Source organism: Thermomyces dupontii (assembly GCF_041956625.1).
Source record: "Thermomyces dupontii strain NRRL 2155 unplaced genomic scaffold VTN31scaffold_1, whole genome shotgun sequence".
Classification (NCBI taxonomy): domain Eukaryota; kingdom Fungi; phylum Ascomycota; class Eurotiomycetes; order Eurotiales; family Trichocomaceae; genus Thermomyces; species Thermomyces dupontii.
In genome coordinates this window covers 3,059,584-3,079,433 of record NW_027192307.1, presented here as the reverse complement: position 1 = coordinate 3,079,433, position 19,850 = coordinate 3,059,584, and the positions used below count along the sequence as shown (strand labels likewise).

Here is a 19,850-nt window from a genome sequence, read left to right as displayed (position 1 = left end):
CAATCAAACTGCACGACTTGACGGAGAGTGTGGTTACAAGAAGCGGGGTCGGAAGCTGGAAAAACATTTCTCCAGCGATCTTTTGCCAGGATGCTGGTGTAGAATGTACATAGTCAAACCCCGTTATGGCGATACAATCCATCCCTCCAGTAAGTATCGCAATAACGAGAATAATGTCACTCCTCATTATTGTCGTCAAGTGGTCAAAGGGTTACTACGCTTGGTCAAATCAGGTAGGAGTTTGGCAAGATTGAATACTTCAAGTCTATCTTATCTCGTATTTATATCTCAATTTGATGGTAAATTAATGTATTTTATGGTATGACTTGAAATTTTCAAACTTGTTAGGTATTAGCTCCTGCTGGTAAACTTTTTCTGCGCGACAAGTTGTGTGTTGAGGAGCCTGGTATCAACCCATGTTCTATGCTCCGGAGATTCAGCAGCATACACAATATATAAACACGCTACGAAACACAATGACGCCTCGACAATAACCGCCTCTAAAAGTAACACACGGATCAACCACCACAATCGCCAATTCCCACCGCCACACCCGTCGGCCAAACCCGTCACTCGCGCCGCTCTCACAAGGAACAAGCAAGCAATCAGGGACGCATGAAAGCAAAAGATGTCAAGACTAGACGCCCAAGCCTACCTCATCCGTCACGGCTGGACCGGACCCGGCAATCCCCTGAATAAACAACCCGGCAAACACAAAGGCTTGGGCCTAACGAAACCGCTCCTTATCACGCGCCGCGACGACCGCAGGGGCCTCGGCCAGAGATCGAGCAAGGATCCGATCGCGAATCAGTGGTGGTTGAAAGGGTTCGAAAATGCGCTAAGGGGAGTGGGCAGCGGTGAACGAAAAAGCGGGAACGATGAACGTGGGCAAGGGATGAGTGAACTTTATCGGTATTTTGTGAGGGGGGAAGTGTTGCCTGGGACGGTTGGGGCATCTGCTCAGTCTGACAAGGAGGAGGAGGAGGAAATTGAAAAAAAGAAGAAGAGGCGACACGATTCGGAGGACGAATGCAAGAAGAAGAAGAGGAAGAGACGCGATGCGGAGGACGGGGAGGAGAAAAGGAAGAAAAGTAAGCGTCCTGACGCCGAGGACGAGGAAGGTTCCGCGAAGAAGCGAAAGAAGCGAAAATCTGAAGACGAGGAATCAAGGAAGAGGAGGAAGGAGGAAAAGAAGAAGAAGCACAAGGAAACGGAGGTTGTTGATCAGAATCAAGATGACGAAAACCCTGAGCCGAGTTCGACTTTTACACGCTCAGAACGGAGAGACCAAGATACTCAGGAGAAACGAAAATCCAAGACAAAAGAAAAGGACAAGAAGAAGAAGAAGAAGCGCGAGGATAAAGAGCGAAAACGGAAAAAGGCCCAGGACGCATACCCGACACCGACATCGATAGCATCACCGGCGGACTCGAGTCACTCGACAACTACTACCGGCATAGACGACGGAGGAAACAAGGATACCCAGAATCAAACCATACATCGCAAGAAACAGAAATGCGGGTCATGAGTCATGATTCATGTACATAATAGAAACCTACATAGAGGACATCATTTTATACATCACGCTGCTGGCAATTTACCCGGCCGATTGGACAGGATCCAAGGCCTTCTTGTCCAAAAATCATCCTTGATGATGTCGACATGCTCCACGACCACCTTGGCTTTGCGGCGTAACTTTCGTAGCTTCTCCTGCTGCGTACGGGAGAGTTCCTCTGTCCCGCGGGAAGTAGCCGGGGTTTCTGTTGTCGTCGATGATTGTGGGTCTTCGAGCTCATACTGCCGATACACGACGCTGCCCTTTCTGAAAATCTCCGGCTCGTTGTTGTAGTTGATTCCGAACCGGCTGAAGAGGATCTCGTTCTTGTCGGAGGATACCGTTCCCTGTCCGTCTGCTTGAGCATCACCATCCGGCGGGTTCCATCCAGGGGTGAATTCATACCTGCAGCGCCTTCTCAGCCTTGGTGTTGCTCATGCCTCCCTTGAGGACAAGATTCCAAAATGTCGTGTTGTATAGATTATTGATATGGCCTGGTGTATATAGATATGTCAGCGGCAGATGCGGGCGACTTGAAATCAAAATCAGTAAGAAAACTGACAGTCCACCTGTCGCCAGCTCAGATAATCTCGTAGAATCCCCGCGGTGGGATACACAACGGCTCTCCCATCAAAGGTCGGCAAGTGCGACGGCTCCAGCGGCTTCTCAGGGAAGAATTCCGGCCAGTGGAAAATATACGAGGCCGTGAAGCTAGAGACGATCGTGGACACAAGTTTGCTTTGACACCCTCCATCGTCAGCATTTTTGTCCCGGAAGAGGGAGGGGCAAAGAAAGGTATCACCCACGAGCTCCGTCGCTCGAATAACTGGCAACTCGGATGAAACACGAAACTGAAATTCCCTGTTAGCCGGCTTTAGATGCATAAAGTAGACGAGAAATCTACCTGTACTCATCACTGACGCCATACGCAATGTTCAGATCCGGGAGGTCCTTCATGACGTCCACGGCGGCGGCGTTCATCAAATCCAGCGCCCTCCGGTCATTTGGCTTTTCAAAGCCATATTTATCACTGAATCTGTTCCATTATTCATGTTAATGGTCGCTCAGAGGATGTAGATGGGAATGCGCACTTATGGAACCCCCGGCCGTCGATGCGCACCACGATCCATGATTGCGGGAGCAGGTGGTCTGGTTGCTCAAAGTCGCGCACGTATTCGAATCTGCAGTCATGAGCTTAGTTACTTATGTTTTGAGTTTTGATCTTTTTATGTGCTTACTTGGAGTTCGCCATTGGCGATGGTGTTGAGAAAAAAAATGATGGATAAAGGAGAGACGAAATATATTCCAGATCAGAGAAAATCAAGACTTCAAATTCCATATTTCTGGTAATATTCTCTCTATCACCCATGAATGATGATATCTACAGGACGAACACTACATAGAAATACTCCAGCCAGAATAAATCATTAGATTTCTAAACTACTGCGACTCATCGCCCGTCTCGCTGGCCTTTTCAACCCCCTCGCCCGCCTTGTCCTTCTTGGACTTGAGTCCAAAGAAGTTACGACTGCTTCGCGCGTTCGACTTGTCTGCCGGGGGCGCGGTCGAGGTGGTACTGTCAAAACTCTTGCCCAGAGCCGGTTCTCCGTCATTGGCATCCTCATCGATGTCTCCGGAAAACGACTCATTCTTTTTCGCAAATATCCCACCGCGATCCTTCCAGGACAGGTTGAACTTGCTAGAACTGCCCTTGCGCGTGAGCTTTTGGATGAACGACTCCTTTGTTCCGGAGTTATCGGACAGGCTGTTCGAAGGGATTAGGTCGAGCGAGTCGCCAGACTCTGTGGCCACGGACAGGGACCGAGAATTATTGGACCTCCGTGACAATGGCGGCGAGCTGTCATCCGGATTGCTCTCCAGATCTACGGACTTGGGCCCTCCGCTAGATTCTTTCGAGTCCTTTGACTCCTTGTCCTTGGCCTTATCCGACTTCTTGCCGAATAGCGTCTTGAATGAAGGGGCCGCCGGATTGAGCTTCGTCCCCAGCTGGTGCGACGACGCAGGCCGAGTGCCAATGGGCGCCTGTACCGGCCGCTGTTGCTTCTCATATGGTTCCTGAAGAAAATCTGGCTCCGCAGACGCCATGCCAAGGGGTAAATGCGTCGAAGACCCGTACGGCGTGGATGGGCGACGAGAAGGAGCCAATGACCAGGGCTGATTCCAGTCAAGCCCCAGCGAGCCGCGGTGCCCCGGCCCATCCTTGCTTGACCACCCGAAGGGATCCGTAGACAGATGCGGGAGCTGGTTGTCAAATGAAAACGTCGATGACGGACGCGGCGATGACTCTCTCCGAACAGCTCCTAGGATCGAGGATGGATCGATCGGATCATGCCTCGGGCTGAACTGATTGTACCCTTTATTTCCATCAGATGATGATGACTTGGCGTCATCCCCCGAGCTCCCGGACGTGAACATGCTGGAGGAGAAGATGTTCGCAAATGCGCTCTTCTTCGACAAAATGTGGTCGGACGAGCTATCAGCGGTAATCTGTCCCGCCCCGCTCCGCGGGAAGAAGGACATGGGGTTGGCCCAGTTTGCCGCCTGAGCGAGCCGACGGCGCCGCACATTGGCTGCCTCGAGATCGTCGAAATTGCGCGGGAACGATCTGCTTTGCCCCGACTTCAAGGACCCCAGCAACGGTGGCATGTCTACCATGGTCTTACCGCGCTGGCGGTTGAAGCCGAATAGCCCCGATAGCCGCCGCGATGCGCTTTGTACTCCAGAAGACCCCTCTCTCGGAGCTTCCTCTTGAGTGGTCGGCGGGAGATCCACTTCGTGCAGGCTCCCTCGTGGGCTAGTGAAGAACGAGGCAGACTTGGTTTCGGAGGAAACGGAGGGTGAACGTGGATTGTCCACCGTAGCCGTTGTTGGCCCGGGGCTTGTTACCTGAGTGTCAACGGCAGGCGCTGGGATGTCCGTCGGGTCTTCATCTCCTAGAAGATCCGACGGAAGCAAGGTATCTGCTCGAGGGCTCATTGGGAAGGACGCATCGGACTCGGAGGGAAAGAGCTCCGACGGGCCTGGAGTCTCCGAGAAAGTCATGCCGTTGTTGATGTTGAAGAATGTAGAACCTGGAGCAAAGGTAGGAGAATGGCCGGATGTGCCATTGTAATTGGTCGTATGGGAGAACGACGAGTCCATCTGGAACGCCATGGGTGGCGGCACGCTATTGGTAAGTGAGCCACGATGGCGAGGTCGGCGCATCATGGGAGCTTGGGATGAAAGATCCAGCTCGATGGGCTGCAGTGCAGCAAAAGGCCCGGTGCCATTGGTGCGTTGGCTGTTCAGCCACTGAAGGCGCTCCTGGGCCTCCTGGTACTGTTGCTGGGCTTGCGTGTGTAGGTTGACGAGGGCAGCATATTGTGCATGCAGACTGCTTAACCGCGCCTCCCACTGACGAGCTTTCTCCGTATCGATTCGGTCTAGCTCCTTGCCCTCTTCACTGTCGCCGCCTTGCAGCCGTTGCCTCTCGTCCTCCAGTTTCTTGATGCGCCCGCCCTTTTCTTGAATTTCCTCGTCAATGCCTTTCATCTCGGCTTGCTCGGCAGAAATTTTGCTACGAAGTTCGCTCGCTTGTTTGGCGGCTTCCTCCTCAACCCGCGCCTTTTCCTCCCTTACTCGCCCAATGTCCTTGCTCATCTGCGCAACGGCTTCCTTCCAGCGCGCGATATCCTCCCTGCGCTTGCGGCGCTCGGCTTCCTTTTGCTGCAAGAGCCGCTCGCGTTTCGTCTTCTCGCTCTGCACCGTCCGGTTGACACTTTCTAGCTTGTTGACGTGCTTCTTCAAATCCCCACTTGCCTCATCCTTCTCCTTGACCCGCTGTTTCAACTCGTCCCTTTGCTTCTCGAGCTCCTTCAGGGTCGCCATATGTTCCTCCTCCTCCTCCTGGATCTGCCTGTCCACATTCTCGTGTTCCTGTTGGAGCGACTTCAATCGCTCCGCCAGTTGTTCCAATGTCTCGCCAGTATCTTCCCGCGAAGCTGTCCGTTGTTGTTCGTCGGACTGTGAGTGTGACGGATCCGGAGCGGCTGCGGCCGGCGACGATTTCCGGCCCGGGCCCGATCGCTTGTGCTGAGGAGGACCCGCGCTGGGTTCGCGAGCCATCATCGGCGCGGAGGGCGGGGCCAGCGCGGCGGCGGGGGGCCGGGGAACGTAGGCTTGGATGGTCGGACCTTCGACGGAGGCATCTTGTTGGGTTTGCGACAGAGGTAGCGGCTTTGTTCGGACATGAAGGACGGCGCTGGCGGTTTGGAAGTTGGCCGCGCTCACAGCAAAAACGCAAATATGGTAGATGTGCCCCGGAATCAAATCGCCGATGGTGACTGCGGTCTCGGTTCGTTTTGTCTCTCCGACTGCAGTTCCGTAAGCTCCTGTCTCCGCAGGAATCGCAGACCACATATTATCACCTTTGGCACCGTTGACCTGGACGATATGCTTATGAACTGAGTAGTAATACTCGGGCTGTTTCCATGCGATCCGTATTTCTCGCGCCGAAATCTCTTCGAGCGTCACTTCGGGGGCCGGTGGGATGTCCAACCCGAGCTTGTCGACAAGAACCTCATTGGGGGTCTGCAACACTTGCCAGGCGCGGTACAAGAGCCTAAACCAGAAAACCCGATCAGCAATGTCGCGACCACACCGGCAAACCGCCCAGCGGCGGGGATTTCTCACCAGCTCAGCGCCCAAAAAATGGTGCCCGCTAGAAGCAGCGCCATGGCACCTCGGACCCTCACTCGGGGAATCACGGTGGAATAGGCCTCGATATTCCAGAATAGCGGCTCATGCATCCCCACATGGTAGTCCATCCACGAGCGAGACGGACGGCAGCCCCGACAGCGGCTGTCAGCGCGAGTTTGCGTGGGCGATGGAGGAGAGCATTCTACCGCAACGGCGTGGCCATTGAATTTGCCGGCGAGGATCTACATCACGTGATGGTTCTTGCATGCGGTCACATGACCCGGTCTCTGTCCCGAGATTGTGGTCGGATGCCGGGCCTGCGGTGAGCTTAATAACCATGCCACAATTACGGATACATACTGTAGTAACTACTGGCTTACAGCAGTGGACGCCCTCCATCATTCCGTTCGTTGCGTCGTTGACTTCAATGGGTGATCTGTAATCATTGAGTGATGCCGTCATCTCAGGAAATGTGCATCTGAGCCATTTGTTGCGACTTCGATCCCGAAGAGCTTCGGGATTTCCCAGGTTTACCTACTCCGTACCGCTCCTCGGACTGAGGCAGAACAGCACTCCGGCAATGTCAAGACGAGAAAGACTTCGAGTCGCAAAGTCCCATGCTGATATGCTCTCAGTCATGCTCAATGAGAAGAGTTGTGACATCCAACCCTCGGGCCCAATAAATGCCAGCCCCTTAACCGTCATTTGACGCTTCTGGCGATTGCAGTTCTCGGAAGTTCCGGCTCATCAAGGAAGCGTTTTAATGCTGGCAGATCGGATTTGTGTCAAGTATGGGGAACTCATAGACCGGACGGAGGAAGCGACTATGCGTTTTGTTGCCGAGAACACGTCCATTCCAGTCCCGAAGGTCCTATGCGCTTTCACCCATAGAGATTATACTTTACATTGTGATGGAAAGAATCAAAGTGGTCATGATCGGACGCTGTTGGATTGATCGAAGCGAAGAATCAACAATGAAGCTTCTCACACAGTTGAAGAACATGATCCTAGAGATGCTACAACTGCGGCCTCCAGAAGGAATAGGGGTCGCTTCAGTTACGGGAGCTGTACGATTGCCGGTTGCCGGGTGGCCCTTCCCTGCGGTTTGGGCCTTTTGCCAGTGTTCCAGACTTTCATCGACGTTTACTACGTGGCGCGGATTTCGACCCCAGCTTTGAGCCCGAAATCCAAGAACTGATGAAACAGCACAATCGAACGTGGCCGATCATATTCGCTCACGGCGACCTCAACAACTTGAACATTCTCGTCTGGGGGGATGAGATTATTGGGATCGTTGACTGGGAAACTGCCGGCTGGCACCCCTCTTATTTGGAATACAAGACAGCTTGCCAAGTGAATCCGAGTAATTCATTTTGGATTGACGAAATCGGCAAATTTCTCACCCTGCTATCAGACGAACTGGCGATGGACCAAACTGGCTTGAAGCATTTTGGCCTGTTTTGAACGTACAATGCTTGCTGCTTCGGCTAATACCAAATGTTGACGTGGGTGCATGCCATCACTTGACGTCCTGTTGCCACGCATCCTCCGGAGACACCACAGCCTCCGCTAGTTGGTGAGTGAGCATGGGACGGGTCGACTGTCCGGGTGCAGGGAGGATATCAGCTGGAAAAGAAGTCAGTATCTCTATGCCTAGAATAAGCCTCTTCCAACTTCACCGACATCCGCACCTTCTCATGATTGATTTCCTCCATCCTCGCGTCAGCCACTCCATCTTTTCTAACACATCTCTATGGTCCCTTTCAACAAGTATCAAACTGTTCTTCTTGCTGATGATGTCCACGACGTGCTCTCGTGGCCAGAGGGTTTTAGCTGAACTATTAGTTCGTTACGTGCTGCAGCGCACTAGTTTTGTACTCATTTATGTAGACATGTGAAAACTTTGCGCTCAAAGAATCTCGATCACTTTCGCCATCGAAAGAAACTCAGTAACAGTCGAGGACCTACCGACTTCCGAACTGTTCACAGTGTTGGCCCAACCGCTAAGATGAGTGACGTTCATGAGCGACTGCTCTTTTCATACTGCCGAACTTGAAGACAACGAGAGTTTGAATTTAGCACTCCCAAGTTTATCCAGAGCAGTAGCGTCCTTCGTACAGCATTTTGGAAAGCTATATCTACCTAGTAGGTATGGGATCCCTAGACAGTTGGCCCAATGCTTGACCTTCGCCCGCTTCGCAAGGCTCAAGCCAGCACCTACGATCAAGTTACTGCCCGGCTTTATGGTTGCCGGACCGGCATCTCTGGTTGTTCCTGCAGCAAGGTAGTCATGTCATCGAAGCAAAAGTACTGTAAGCACCCTCGGAAGGAAAATTGGTTACGCCTGCCCTCTGAAAATCAGGGATCTATGATCATACCATGTTTGCAGCGCGGCTATTCGAAGTAACTCTCAGGGACATGACACCACCAACGTTTATCATAAAGCTCGGGACTGCTTTTACGCAGCAAATAAGCTTCTCGTTTGGATATTGATCGCAAAAATCAAGGATGGAGACCGGCCGGCAGAGGTCATGCGTACGGCTCCCAAGCAAAACAAAGAAGGCTGGAATTGCGTTTGCTGGGTGCAAGAGGAAGAGGGTTTGGAAGGGCTCCGTGAGGGCTCTTGGTCCCAGGCTCAAGTCACAAAAACACATGGTTCGGCCAACTTCGGCGAAAAATAATAATGAAGTTAATGGATCGGGATTCAGCCACAGTGGCGGTGCGAGTCGGAGGCTGGGATGTCTTGAATCTTAGTTACCTAGTTAGGTTAGATCACTACATCTAACAACAGTATCTTAGTCAGCAATGCATGTGATCGGCGTGAGTGGGCCGAGTGACGCTGTTGAGTGTTGAGAGGACAAGATGAGGCCCAACACTCTGTCGTCGCCTCACTGTTCCCACCCACGCTTTGTGATCGCTTTGTCTGCGGTGCAGTCCGCTTGTTTAATCTCTCCGGCAGCCGCCTGGTGCGTCTTTTCTGTGTCTCGGGCCCTGTTCACGCAATGATCGCTCGTCCTCTGTACATGGGCGCCGGGATTGTCACATGATAATCGGCAATCTTCATCGGGTTCCTCTGCAGGAGTGCGCTCGGCACCGAGAAATCTTACGAGCGCTGCCGTTTTGATCTCATCTTGATTCGTTCGTTTTCGGATCGTAATCGGACATTGGTTGGCAGAATCCTCTCGCCAGCTGCCCGGAATGCAGTACGTGCGAAGCCTGAGCGGTCCGGTATCCAAGACATGGAACTCGATCAACCCGGCGACGCTGAGCGGAGCCATTGATGTGATCGTGGTCGAGCATGAAGATGGTGGGTGTGGCTCGGAGGAGCGGTGATCGGAAGCTATGATGCTGATCGTTGTCTAGGCACCCTGGCTTGTTCGCCGTTCCACGTCCGGTTTGGGAAATTCTCCCTGCTCAGGCCGTACGAAAAGAAGGTACTCTGGTGGAGAGTTGGCAACATCGGCAACTCATGGCTGACACAGCGTACAGGTCGAGTTCACCGTCAATGGAGTCAAGCAGGACTTTCCGATGAAGCTGGGGGAAGGCGGAGAGGCATTCTTCGTCTTTGAGACTACGGATGATGTTCCAGCGTCGCTTCAGACGTCACCACTGGTCTCGCCGACGGGCAGCCCGAAGCCGTCGACTCCCGACCTCCCATCACTGCAAGAACCGCCGGACCTGGACCTGGACCGAGCCCAGCCGCCTACTGCAAAGAGCGACCGCGAAGGTTTGAAGGCAACATCGACGTGGTCCGCAGGCGATGCGAGTGTATCCAAGGAGACCGGTATGGCCCTAAATTTGACTACCCGTTGACGCAGTTCTGACACGCTCCAGGAACAATTACTCCCGTCACCGGCTCGCCTAGCGGAAACCCGGCCCGCTCGCGCGGAAGCTCCTTTGGTGACCAGATTCCGCCTCTGAAGCTGCACCGTTCGTCATCGGACAATGTGCTCCATGGCGGATCGGCAAGCCTGCAGAGCTCGCCCCGGCAATCTGTTCTCGGCAGGGACGATCCGCGCTTGGAGCGCCGATCAACGAGTCCGCCGCCGGTTTCGCCAGAGGAGGCCGTATCTCGAGCAATCTCGCTCTCCAAAAAGCTATCTATATCCAACATCCCCTCGAAAGTAACAGAGACGGGTGATTTGATGTTGGACATGACTGGTTACAAAAGCAACGAGGAAGATGCCCTCCGAGCCGAGGTGATTGCACGTAAAATCCTCGCAGAGGAGCTAGAGGGCAACTACGACCTCGGTGCGCTTATTGGAGCAGATGAGCGCGGGAATCTGTGGATCTACAGCAGCGAAGAGGCGAAGCAGGAGGCAAGTCGGAGGGCTGCGCTGAACTCTCTGAAGTCGGAGGGACGCAACGTGGGAGATGACTCTGTCTCGGATCCAGGCTATCACAGCGAAGGCGACCAGAACGTTCCGGGTACCCCCGTGCAGACGCGCCATCAGCGTGCCCAGTCCGATGTTCAGCCGGGGCCACCCACTCCGCCACAAACGCCGCCGCAGAGCAGCGGCGTTGGCGATCCGAACCGCAATTACGCCAAGACGTTGCGATTGACCAGCGACCAGCTCAAGAAGCTGAATCTGAAGCCGGGCCCCAATCCCATGACCTTCAGTGTTAACAAGGCGACCTGTCCTGCGACAATGTATCTGTGGAGCTATCGAACCCCGATTGTGATCTCTGACATCGATGGCACCATCACAAAGTAGGTGTCTTGAATGTGTTTGTTGGTGCAGTATCTGACATTCTTTAGGTCGGATGTGCTGGGTCATGTGTTGAACATGATCGGTCGAGACTGGACGCATCAAGGAGTCGCAAAGTTGTTCACAGATATCGTCAATAACGGGTACAACATCATGTACCTGACGAGCCGCTCGACTGGCCAGGCCGACAGCACACGCGCGTACCTCAACGGCGTCCTGCAGGACGGCTATCGACTGCCCAAGGGCCCGGTGATCATGAGTCCGGATCGGACCATCGCCGCGCTCCGGCGCGAGATCTACCTGCGGAAGCCCGAGGTGTTCAAGATGGCCTGCCTGCGTGACATTTTGAGCCTCTTCCCTCCAGACCACAATCCATTCTACGCAGGCTTCGGCAATCGCCTGACAGATGCGCTCAGCTATCGGTCGGTGAATATCCCGTCGACGCGGATCTTCACCATCAACTCCAACGCCGAGGTCTCGCTGGATCTCCTCAGCCTCAACAAATACAAGAGTAGCTACGTGTCGATGAGGGAGCTCGTGGACCACTTCTTTCCTCCCGTCAGCCTATTGGTGCAGGGTGGCAGCGAGGAGTTTACGGATTTCAACTACTGGCGAGAGCCCGCCGACCTAGACAACTTCTCTCTGACGGCCAGTGAGGATGAGGAGGAAGAAGAAGAGGAAGATGATATTGGCAGCGACGTTGTGTACAGTGACGAGCTGGGCAGTGAGTACGAGGACGACGAGCACAACGGCATGACGGATAGTTACATCTCACGAGACTCGCTCGCTGAGGATGTGGATGACGAATCGGATGGGGAGTACTCGGACGAAGAAGATGACTTGGCCGAAGATCAGAGATGGCGAGGTGCGCGTCACTCGCGCAGGCCTTAGATCTGGACGGCATTCAATCAGACGACGGTTCTATGGGCTTCTTGACTGCGGATCAAACATCGCAATGGGTTTGAAGGTTTCGTTTGGGACAATGTTGCATGGCACTTTGAGCTGGTCTATTGTACATACACCTACATATGCATCGCCGATAGAGAGTCGGCCTGGCGTATAGAGCTGAATTGTTGCATTTCGTTACGATGCAGGAGCTCTCCATTTGGCGTTGATTTCAGCGTTGCTGGCCTGTCTGCCTGAGCCCTGAGGCGACAATCCATTACATAAGCAAGGCTTTGTGAGGGTGCGCTAATCCAAACTTGGCATAGCGCGTCCGTTTGGCTTTGAGCCTCTGAGCTTGACCTCTTGTCCATCCATCACACCTCCAACGACTTGATCTGCCCTGGAATCTCATCATTAAACGAACGAGATCATTCCCAGAATACATGCTTCAATGACAGGCGATTGGTCGTGTTAGCCGAACTTTTACTACAGAAATCGCGTCATGCCGGACCGCTGAACGTTGATTTCATTTCTAGCCACCCATCGATCATTCTTCTGGATCATTGAACGAGCCGAACGAGAAAGGGCCGACGATGGCATCGCCGCGTCCGACACAAACGTCACATCCTCTGACCCCGCCAGCAGAAGGCACGGCTAATTCCGGGGCCGCTTCAAGTCAGGCCAACGCCGGCGCGACGACGACCACTGCGACGACAACGGCGGGGATGACGAACGGCGATGGGGCGACCACGGCAGCTTCAGCGGCGAACGTGCCGCCGGCTGTTCCAGCGACATCACTCAGCGACTCTGGCAAGTCGCGACGACCGCGGGACGTGCGGCTGATCCACATGCTGCTTGCGTCTCTTGGGGTGACGGCATACCAGGAGCGGGTGCCGCTGCAACTACTCGACTTTGCCTACCGGTACACATCATCGACACTGCAGGACGCGGTGCATCTCACCATGGAAGGCTACGCGGGGAGCGCCGCGCCGGGGCAACAAGGCGACCAGCAACAACAACAGGGGCAACAACCTACCGTGACCACGGTCGGCGGCCGCGGCGCCGTCGAGGTCAGCACGGTGACGCTGCAGGCGCTGCGGTTGAGCATTGCGTCACGACTGCATTACCAGTTCCAGTCGGGCCTGCCCAAAGAATTCCTCATTGACATGGCGCAGGAGCGGAACCGGATTGCGCTGCCGGGCGTGGCGCGCGGCGGGGCGGACCCGGCGACTGCGGCGAAGAATGCGTTTTCGAGTGTCGAGATGGGTGGGGTTAGGCTGCCGCCGGAACGGTTCTGTCTGACGGGTATGGGGTGGAACCTTCAAGATGGATGGGAGAGTGAGGGCGAGGAGGAAGATGGGGAAGAATCCGCTGGGGGTGGTGCGTCCGCGGCGCAGGCTAGCAACAGCAACAAAGCGGGTGAAGAAGGCGGGGAGGAGGAAGACGAGGGGGATGGTAAGATGGAGGATGTATTCGGCGAGGATACGGCCATGGGTGAAGGAGAGGACGAAGATAAAATCATGACGGATGCTTGAAACTGGCATAGGGATTGTATCTTTCTTCCGCATGGGTTTCCGGAGTTTGGGCGCAGTCTGGATGGGAGAAAACTTTGGCATGTACAGTACACTCGAAAAGGTCCTTTTTAAAACCAACAGATGCCTTATAATATACAGGTCCAGAGCATTGAACGTCATAGATCCCAACACACACACACACCGTCCCAACGCCAATGGAGACTCACTCGTAAACCATGGATAATGCAATCCCCAATTCATCTCATCCGACCCCCCTCATTGCCGGGCTTGTTTCCTCCGCTCCTGATCCTCCCTCATCATCTCCATAATCTCCCTCCTCCTCCTCTCCACACCCTCCCGCTCTTCCTGCTGCTGTCTTCGCCGCTCCTCCCTCCCCGCAAACCACTCCTCACGCGCACGATCCTCCTCATCGGGCCCCGCGTGCGCCAGCATGCACGAATTCATGGCGAGGCGCTGCTCGCGGCAGGCCCAAGGGGTAGTGAGTGTTCGGCCGCGGGCGCAGTCTGCGAATGCTAAACCGAGCAAAAAATCCCCATCAGCAATCTATGCAAAGAATACGAGAGGACGTTTAAAAAGGGTTTTTTTTTTTTTTTTTTTTTTTTTTTTTTTTTTTTTTTTTTTACTTTTTTTTTTTTTTTTTTTTTTTTTTTTTTTTTTTTTTTTTTTTTTTTTTTTTTTTTTTTTTTTTTTTTTTTTTTTTTTTTTTTTTTTTTTTTTTTTTTTTTTTTTTTTTTTTTTTTTTTTTTTTTTTTTTTTTTTTTTTTTTTTTTTTTTTTTTTTTTTTTTTTTTTTTTTTTTTTTTTTTTTTTTTTTTTTTTTTTTTTTTTTTTTTTTTTTTTTTTTTTTTTTTTTTTTTTTTTTTTTTTTTTTTTTTTTTTTTTTTTTTTTTTTTTTTTTTTTTTTTTTTTTTTTTTTTTTTTTTTTTTTTTTTTTTTTTTTTTTTTTTTTTTTTTTTTTTTTTTTTTTTTTTTTTTTTTTTTTTTTTTTTTTTTTTTTTTTTTTTTTTTTTTTTTTTTTTTTTTTTTTTTTTTTTTTTTTTTTTTTTTTTTTTTTTTTTTTTTTTTTTTTTTTTTTTTTTTTTTTTTTTTTTTTTTTTTTTTTTTTACTATACCTTTGATTTCAGCCGCGCAATACCCGCGGACTCGTTTGTAGTAGAGTTCTCGGACTTGTTGTTCTTGGTAGGCGGAGAGGGGGAGGGGGTTGCGCATGTTGAGCTTGGAAGAGTTTGTTTGTTGATTTGATTCTGTCTGGGGTTGTGCTTGTGTTTGTGATTGTGTCGTTGCGGGTGCGGGTTCGGGGGTTGTTGATGTTGAGCTCTGGGCTGCTCCCATGGTTTGGAGGACGAGAGTCGAATTGGGTTTCGGTCGCTAGGAGAGACTTGAGAGACGTAGGTACTAACTTAAGTACGGTTCAATTGACAGGAGACTATCGACTCATGTTGCGCGTTCAAATCCGTCCAATGAGAGAGAAAAGAGCAGCCTTCATTGGTTTGTTTTTCTTTTTCATTCTCATCACGTCGGCTCGATCGCGATTCTCGGTGGTTTGATACTTTCGTCAAGAGGACTACGGAGTAACTAAGTGCAAACAGTGCAAATTCTCTCACCGCCTTCCATAAACTATTCAGCCTACTGCTGCAGATCGGATATTTTGATATCGACGCCGAAACGGCAGCTCAGCATCAGCATCAACTTCGACAGAGCCGGTCTCTGCCTTTTGACCGGAGAGGACACTCACTTAATTCAGTCAAAATGTCGTCCATGCGCAACGCCGTCTATCGACGGCAGCACCGAGAACGAGGCCAACTCTCCGGCCGCGAAAAATGGGGTATTCTCGAGAAACACAAAGTACGACCTCCCCGAGAAGATAAATAAAAAACAACGTTCTCTCAGAGAAAATCAAGTGATTAACGATATAATTGATAGGATTACTCCCTTCGTGCCCGCGACTATAACCTCAAAAAAGCCAAACTCAAGCGCCTGCGGGAAAAGGCGCGCGACCGCAACCCCGATGAGTTCGCCTTTGGCATGCTCTCCAAGTCCACGGGCCGGGAAGGTTGCCATGGAGAGCGCGAGCATACACATCTGAGTCATGAGACGGTGAAATTGCTCAAGACGCAGGATGCCGGGTATCTGCGGGTGACGGCGGAAAAGATTCGACGGGAGATGGAGAGGTTGGAGGAAGAAGTGCGGCTGCAGGATGGGTTGAAGGAGGTTTTTGATCGGGAGAGAAGAGGGAGTTCTTATGATGATGAGGAGGAGGACGAAGAGGAGGAGATGGACGAGGATGAGTTCTCAACTGGAGGGAAAAAGAAGAATACACCGAGCAGAAAGATCATCTTCGCGGATGATCGAGCCGAGCAGGAGCGATTAGCAGCCTCCTCCGGAGATGAATCGTCTTCAAGCGAAGATGACGAAGAAGACGAAATGGACGACAACGATGACTCGTTCGGCGCACAGTTAAAGAAGAAACAGCAACAACAACAACAACAAAGTCAACCCCTAACGAAGAAACAACTCGAAGCCCTCAAACAAGCGGAGCGCGAGAAACGCCTCGCCCGACGCATCAAACGACGCACTGCCGATGCACGGCGCAACCGTCTCGCCGCCCTCAAGAAGCAGTACGAAGCAATCACCAAGGCGGAGCGGGAGCTGGAGCTACAACGTGCGCGCATGGCGCATGCCATTGGCGGCGTAAATAAGAACGGCGTGAAGTGGAAGGTCAGGGAGAGGAAACGTTGATCTTCTTCTTTCTACCTGTTTAAATCTTCTTGTCTTTAATAATAGAATGACATGAAACGTTATGAGTACAAAAAATCATTGCTTTTTGTCCAGATACTCCATCCGAATACCAACCGCGCGCTTGTGCGCATCCAACCCTTCCACGGCGGCCAGCTGCATCACCGCACCGGACAGATTTCGCAGACCGTCGGCCGTGAGCCGGGAGGCGGTGATGTGTTTGACGAAGGACCCAAGGTTGACGCCGGAGTACTGCTTTGCGTAGCCGTATGTTGCTGCAAGGATACATTGTTAGCAAAAGCTAGGAGATTTATGAAGTGAAGAGAAAACTTACGGAGAGAGTGGTTGACGCCGGCAGAGTAATCGCCGACACTCTCCGGCGTCCACTCGCCGACAAACACGCTGCCGGCGTTCTGCACATGCTCCACGGCTTCATCGGCGTCCTGCAACTGCAGGATGAGATGCTCGGGCGCGTAGCGGTTGCTTAGGGCGAGCGCCTCGGCGGTGTCGCGGACGACGAGGGTCACGGAGTGCTGGAGGGAGCCGCGCACGATATCGACCCGCGGCAGGGCGCGGGCCTGACGCTCCAGCTCGTCCTCGACGGCGCGCAGGTAGTCCTCGGGCGGATCGATGGCAATCAGGACCACCTGGGAGTCGACGCCGTGCTCGGCCTGGCTGAGCAGGTCCGACGCAACGAACGCCGGGTGGGCGTGGCGGTCCGCAATGACAAGCACCTCGCTGGGCCCCGCGGGCATGTCGATGCTGACGCCCGCCGACGTATCGTTGGAGACCAGCATCTTGGCCGCCGTCACGAACTGGTTTCCCGGACCCAGGATCTTGTCCACCTTGATGATGCTCTCCGTGCCGTAGGCCAGCGCGGCCACGGCCTGTGCGCCACCCGCCAGGACAATGCTCTCCGCGCCGACTTTGTGCGCCGCGTACACGATCTCCGGCGACACCGTCCCGTCGGCCCGCGGCGGTGACGCGAAGACGATCTTCTTGCAGCCCGCAACCATTGCGGGGACGCCCAGCATCAGCGCCGTCGACGGCAGCACCGCCGTGCCGCCGGGGATGTACAGTCCCACCCGCTCGATGGGTCGCGAGAACCGCGAGCACGTCACACCCGGCATTGTCTCGACCTGCAGGAGCTCCTGGTCCTGTTGAGCGGCATGGAATTTCTTGATGTTCTCGAAGCTGAGGTCAATGGCTTTGATGGTCTCCGGGGGAAGCTGCATCAGCTCTGGCGGGAACGGCGCCCTGATCACGGGCGACGTGAGCGACGTCGCCTTCTCAAATTTGTGCGTGTACTTTAGAACCGCCGCGTCTCCATTCTTGCGGACGTCCTCGATGATCGGTTTGACCAGTCCCACGACAGCCTCGTTCGACTTTTGAGATGGCCGCCGCAGCGCCTCCTCCAGTTCCTCTTCGGACGTGTTTGCCGTGTACAGCCGTCGCATCTGGATGCGGTCGCTCTGGGGTTTCGGGTCGGGCGCTTCTTCGACGGCCGGCTTCTTCTGCGTCAGCCCGACTTTCTCTGCCCACGGGCCCTTGGCGTCCCCGGCACGTCGCTTGACCTTGAGGTTCTTGAGGTCGAGGTTCCGCTCAATGTCCTCCAGGCTGACCCCGGCAGCCACGCAGCGGGTCAGGGCAAAATACAGCAGATCCGCTGCCTCAGCGGCAATCTCCTCCTTCGTCTTGGCCTGGCACAGCTCCTCGGCCTCCTCCATGATCTTTGCCTCGATCAACTTCGGCTCGTTGAACAGCCTGGCCGTGTAAGACCCGGGAGGTGCGGACTCCTTGCGCGACTGCAGCGTCTTTTGCAAGCGGGAGAGACCCGCGTAGGGCCCGAAGCAGGTGTTGGTGCCTAGGTGGCAGAACCCACGGCCTTGCTGCTCCGCGACAAACACGATGCAGTCCGCATCGCAGTCAAACCCAACCCGGCGGAGCACCTGGGTGTCGCCACTGGTCTGACCCTTGTACCAGAGTCCCCTCTTGCGGCTCTGGTACACGCCGGTCCCCGTTCTCAGCGCCTCCGAAATGCTTTCCTGACTACTCCACACGAAACCGAGCGCAACGCCCCGTTCGTCCGTGACCAAAGTGGCGTAGAGTCCACTGCTCTGGTCCGCGACCGCGGGCGCAGTGACGAGTCTAGCAACGGGAATGCGAGAATCAGACTGTGGTTCGAAGGTGACTCGGTCAGAGGGAATTACGGCCACAGTGCGCAGCTTGACAGTTTCCCGGACAGCATCCTCGGTCGCATCTTCAGCAAAAACTCTATAAATTTGTTGCGTTTCCGGATTGAATCCAAACTTCTCTGCGACTTGAGACACATCGCCCGTCAGACACACACCGACGTCTTTCCTCCCGTCCTGATCCACGATCCATTTTCGGACAACATCCACGTCCTCATCCGACGATGCATACACCACTAGACGAGACGCTGGCACATCCTGCTCTGCAGACAATGCCTCCAATTGGCGCAGAGAAACGAAGACCTTCGCGGCACCGGCATTGAGAATGTCGACGATGTCGCCGGTCACGGCGATATCCGTGGCGTCAACATATACATCGAGGCGGGCGAAATGCTTGCGGATGAACTCAGACGGCTCCGACACGCTCGACGCCTTGATCAAGACTCGTCCCAGGTAAGCGATTTGCTCCAAGGACACAGCATCATTGGCCGATGAGGGGCTTTGGGAGAGCAAGATTGGGGTCGCCATGGGGTCGCAAAGAGGAATTGAGTGACTTGAGATCAGAGATCCTTGGACAGGATCGTGTCTGACCTCAATCCTTCGACCAAATGCTTTTTTAACCTGTCGAAAATTGGACAATGCGACAGAGTCACACTCAATATGAATGATTCATACCGCCCCGCGGCTCCGATAGGAATGGAAATCAAATTTCGGAGATCTTTCAAGATGAGAAAATTTGAAAGCTTAAAGATGCGATTGACCAATGAAATGCCAGGATTGCCGTAACCTTCTTCAAACTTTCTAACCTTGGCCTTTGGACCCACTTTTTCAGAACAGACGAATCAATTTGTTTTGGTGTTTACCTTGACTATTTGCGGAAGAAGTTAAATGTATTTCGGGACTCGGACTAACCCTTACTCCGTAGTTATCTCCGGTTACAGAGCAGTTATTCGTCGGTAAGGTGGATATGCAAGTAAAGAATATCTTTGTGAATCACATATGTTTGGAGTCTCAGTCCGCAGTACTGAGAAATAAAATAGCCAATCGTTACATTATGTCTTCGAAAGTATCAATTCTTGAACGAGCGTTGGAAACTACATCACACGAGAAGGTACTATTTTCGTAACAGCTGAGATTACAGTATGTGATTCTGCACTTCCGTTCCTGCACAGCTGCACTGCATCTTCCTTCGTTCCATGACATTACAAACATCATTCGGAAGAGGAAACAGGATCCTCCTCAATCATTAAATGATTTGTCCCAAACGACTCTGTGCAGGCCATTCCTCTGACCTGGAAACCTTGCACGCCAACAGGAATCACGGCAACGAGGTCCGCGAGTGCTCCGTGTCTAAGATCTGAATCCATCGGCACGATAGCAACACTGGAGAGATCCCCGTTGGCTGTTGCCACAGATAAGCCATTGGGACTCTGGTCCAACGAGCGGGGACATTGGCCATAACATACATGTTCATCATACGCATAGAGTACGAATTCCTCATATAGAGTGGTTGACGTTGAAGTGTCCTCAATCCTGTCATC

General features: G+C 52.9%; 8 protein-coding genes across 8 annotated transcripts; 4 read left to right on the top strand and 4 right to left on the bottom strand.

Annotated features, from left to right (window-relative positions):
* Window positions 1-628: 628 nt before the first annotated feature.
* Window positions 629-1,528, top strand: VTN31DRAFT_1153 (uncharacterized protein; the record flags this gene model as incomplete). The annotated part of the gene is made up of 1 exon (XM_069401179.1): window positions 629-1,528. One exon carries the CDS (start codon window positions 629-631, stop codon window positions 1,526-1,528), a length of 900 nt encoding a protein of 299 aa, XP_069264009.1.
* A 53-nt stretch (window positions 1,529-1,581) lies between these two features.
* Window positions 1,582-2,807, bottom strand: VTN31DRAFT_1152 (uncharacterized protein; the record flags this gene model as incomplete). The annotated part of the gene is made up of 7 exons (XM_069401178.1): window positions 1,582-1,902; window positions 1,961-2,049; window positions 2,118-2,293; window positions 2,362-2,406; window positions 2,460-2,591; window positions 2,647-2,736; window positions 2,794-2,807. The coding sequence occupies 7 exons, from the start codon at window positions 2,805-2,807 to the stop codon at window positions 1,582-1,584; spliced, it is 867 nt and encodes a 288-aa protein (XP_069264008.1).
* A 188-nt stretch (window positions 2,808-2,995) lies between these two features.
* VTN31DRAFT_1151 (uncharacterized protein) lies at window positions 2,996-6,291 on the bottom strand (the record flags this gene model as incomplete). Its single annotated transcript, XM_069401177.1, has 3 exons — window positions 2,996-5,928; window positions 5,983-6,176; window positions 6,248-6,291. The coding sequence occupies 3 exons, from the start codon at window positions 6,289-6,291 to the stop codon at window positions 2,996-2,998; spliced, it is 3,171 nt and encodes a 1,056-aa protein (XP_069264007.1).
* A 3,160-nt stretch (window positions 6,292-9,451) lies between these two features.
* On the top strand, window positions 9,452-11,853 carry VTN31DRAFT_1150 (uncharacterized protein; the record flags this gene model as incomplete). Its single annotated transcript, XM_069401176.1, has 5 exons — window positions 9,452-9,560; window positions 9,617-9,687; window positions 9,743-10,037; window positions 10,088-10,964; window positions 11,013-11,853. The coding sequence occupies 5 exons, from the start codon at window positions 9,452-9,454 to the stop codon at window positions 11,851-11,853; spliced, it is 2,193 nt and encodes a 730-aa protein (XP_069264006.1).
* A 587-nt stretch (window positions 11,854-12,440) lies between these two features.
* Window positions 12,441-13,382, top strand: VTN31DRAFT_1149 (uncharacterized protein; the record flags this gene model as incomplete). Its single annotated transcript, XM_069401174.1, has 1 exon — window positions 12,441-13,382. One exon carries the CDS (start codon window positions 12,441-12,443, stop codon window positions 13,380-13,382), a length of 942 nt encoding a protein of 313 aa, XP_069264005.1.
* Window positions 13,383-13,637: 255 nt separating this feature from the next.
* VTN31DRAFT_1148 (uncharacterized protein) lies at window positions 13,638-14,713 on the bottom strand (the record flags this gene model as incomplete). Its single annotated transcript, XM_069401173.1, has 2 exons — window positions 13,638-13,894; window positions 14,494-14,713. 2 exons carry the CDS (start codon window positions 14,711-14,713, stop codon window positions 13,638-13,640), a joined length of 477 nt encoding a protein of 158 aa, XP_069264004.1.
* A 417-nt stretch (window positions 14,714-15,130) lies between these two features.
* Window positions 15,131-16,120, top strand: VTN31DRAFT_1147 (uncharacterized protein; the record flags this gene model as incomplete). The annotated part of the gene is made up of 2 exons (XM_069401172.1): window positions 15,131-15,226; window positions 15,305-16,120. 2 exons carry the CDS (start codon window positions 15,131-15,133, stop codon window positions 16,118-16,120), a joined length of 912 nt encoding a protein of 303 aa, XP_069264003.1.
* Window positions 16,121-16,195: 75 nt separating this feature from the next.
* On the bottom strand, window positions 16,196-18,837 carry VTN31DRAFT_1146 (uncharacterized protein; the record flags this gene model as incomplete). The annotated part of the gene is made up of 2 exons (XM_069401171.1): window positions 16,196-16,392; window positions 16,452-18,837. The coding sequence occupies 2 exons, from the start codon at window positions 18,835-18,837 to the stop codon at window positions 16,196-16,198; spliced, it is 2,583 nt and encodes an 860-aa protein (XP_069264002.1).
* Window positions 18,838-19,850: the final 1,013 nt, after the last annotated feature.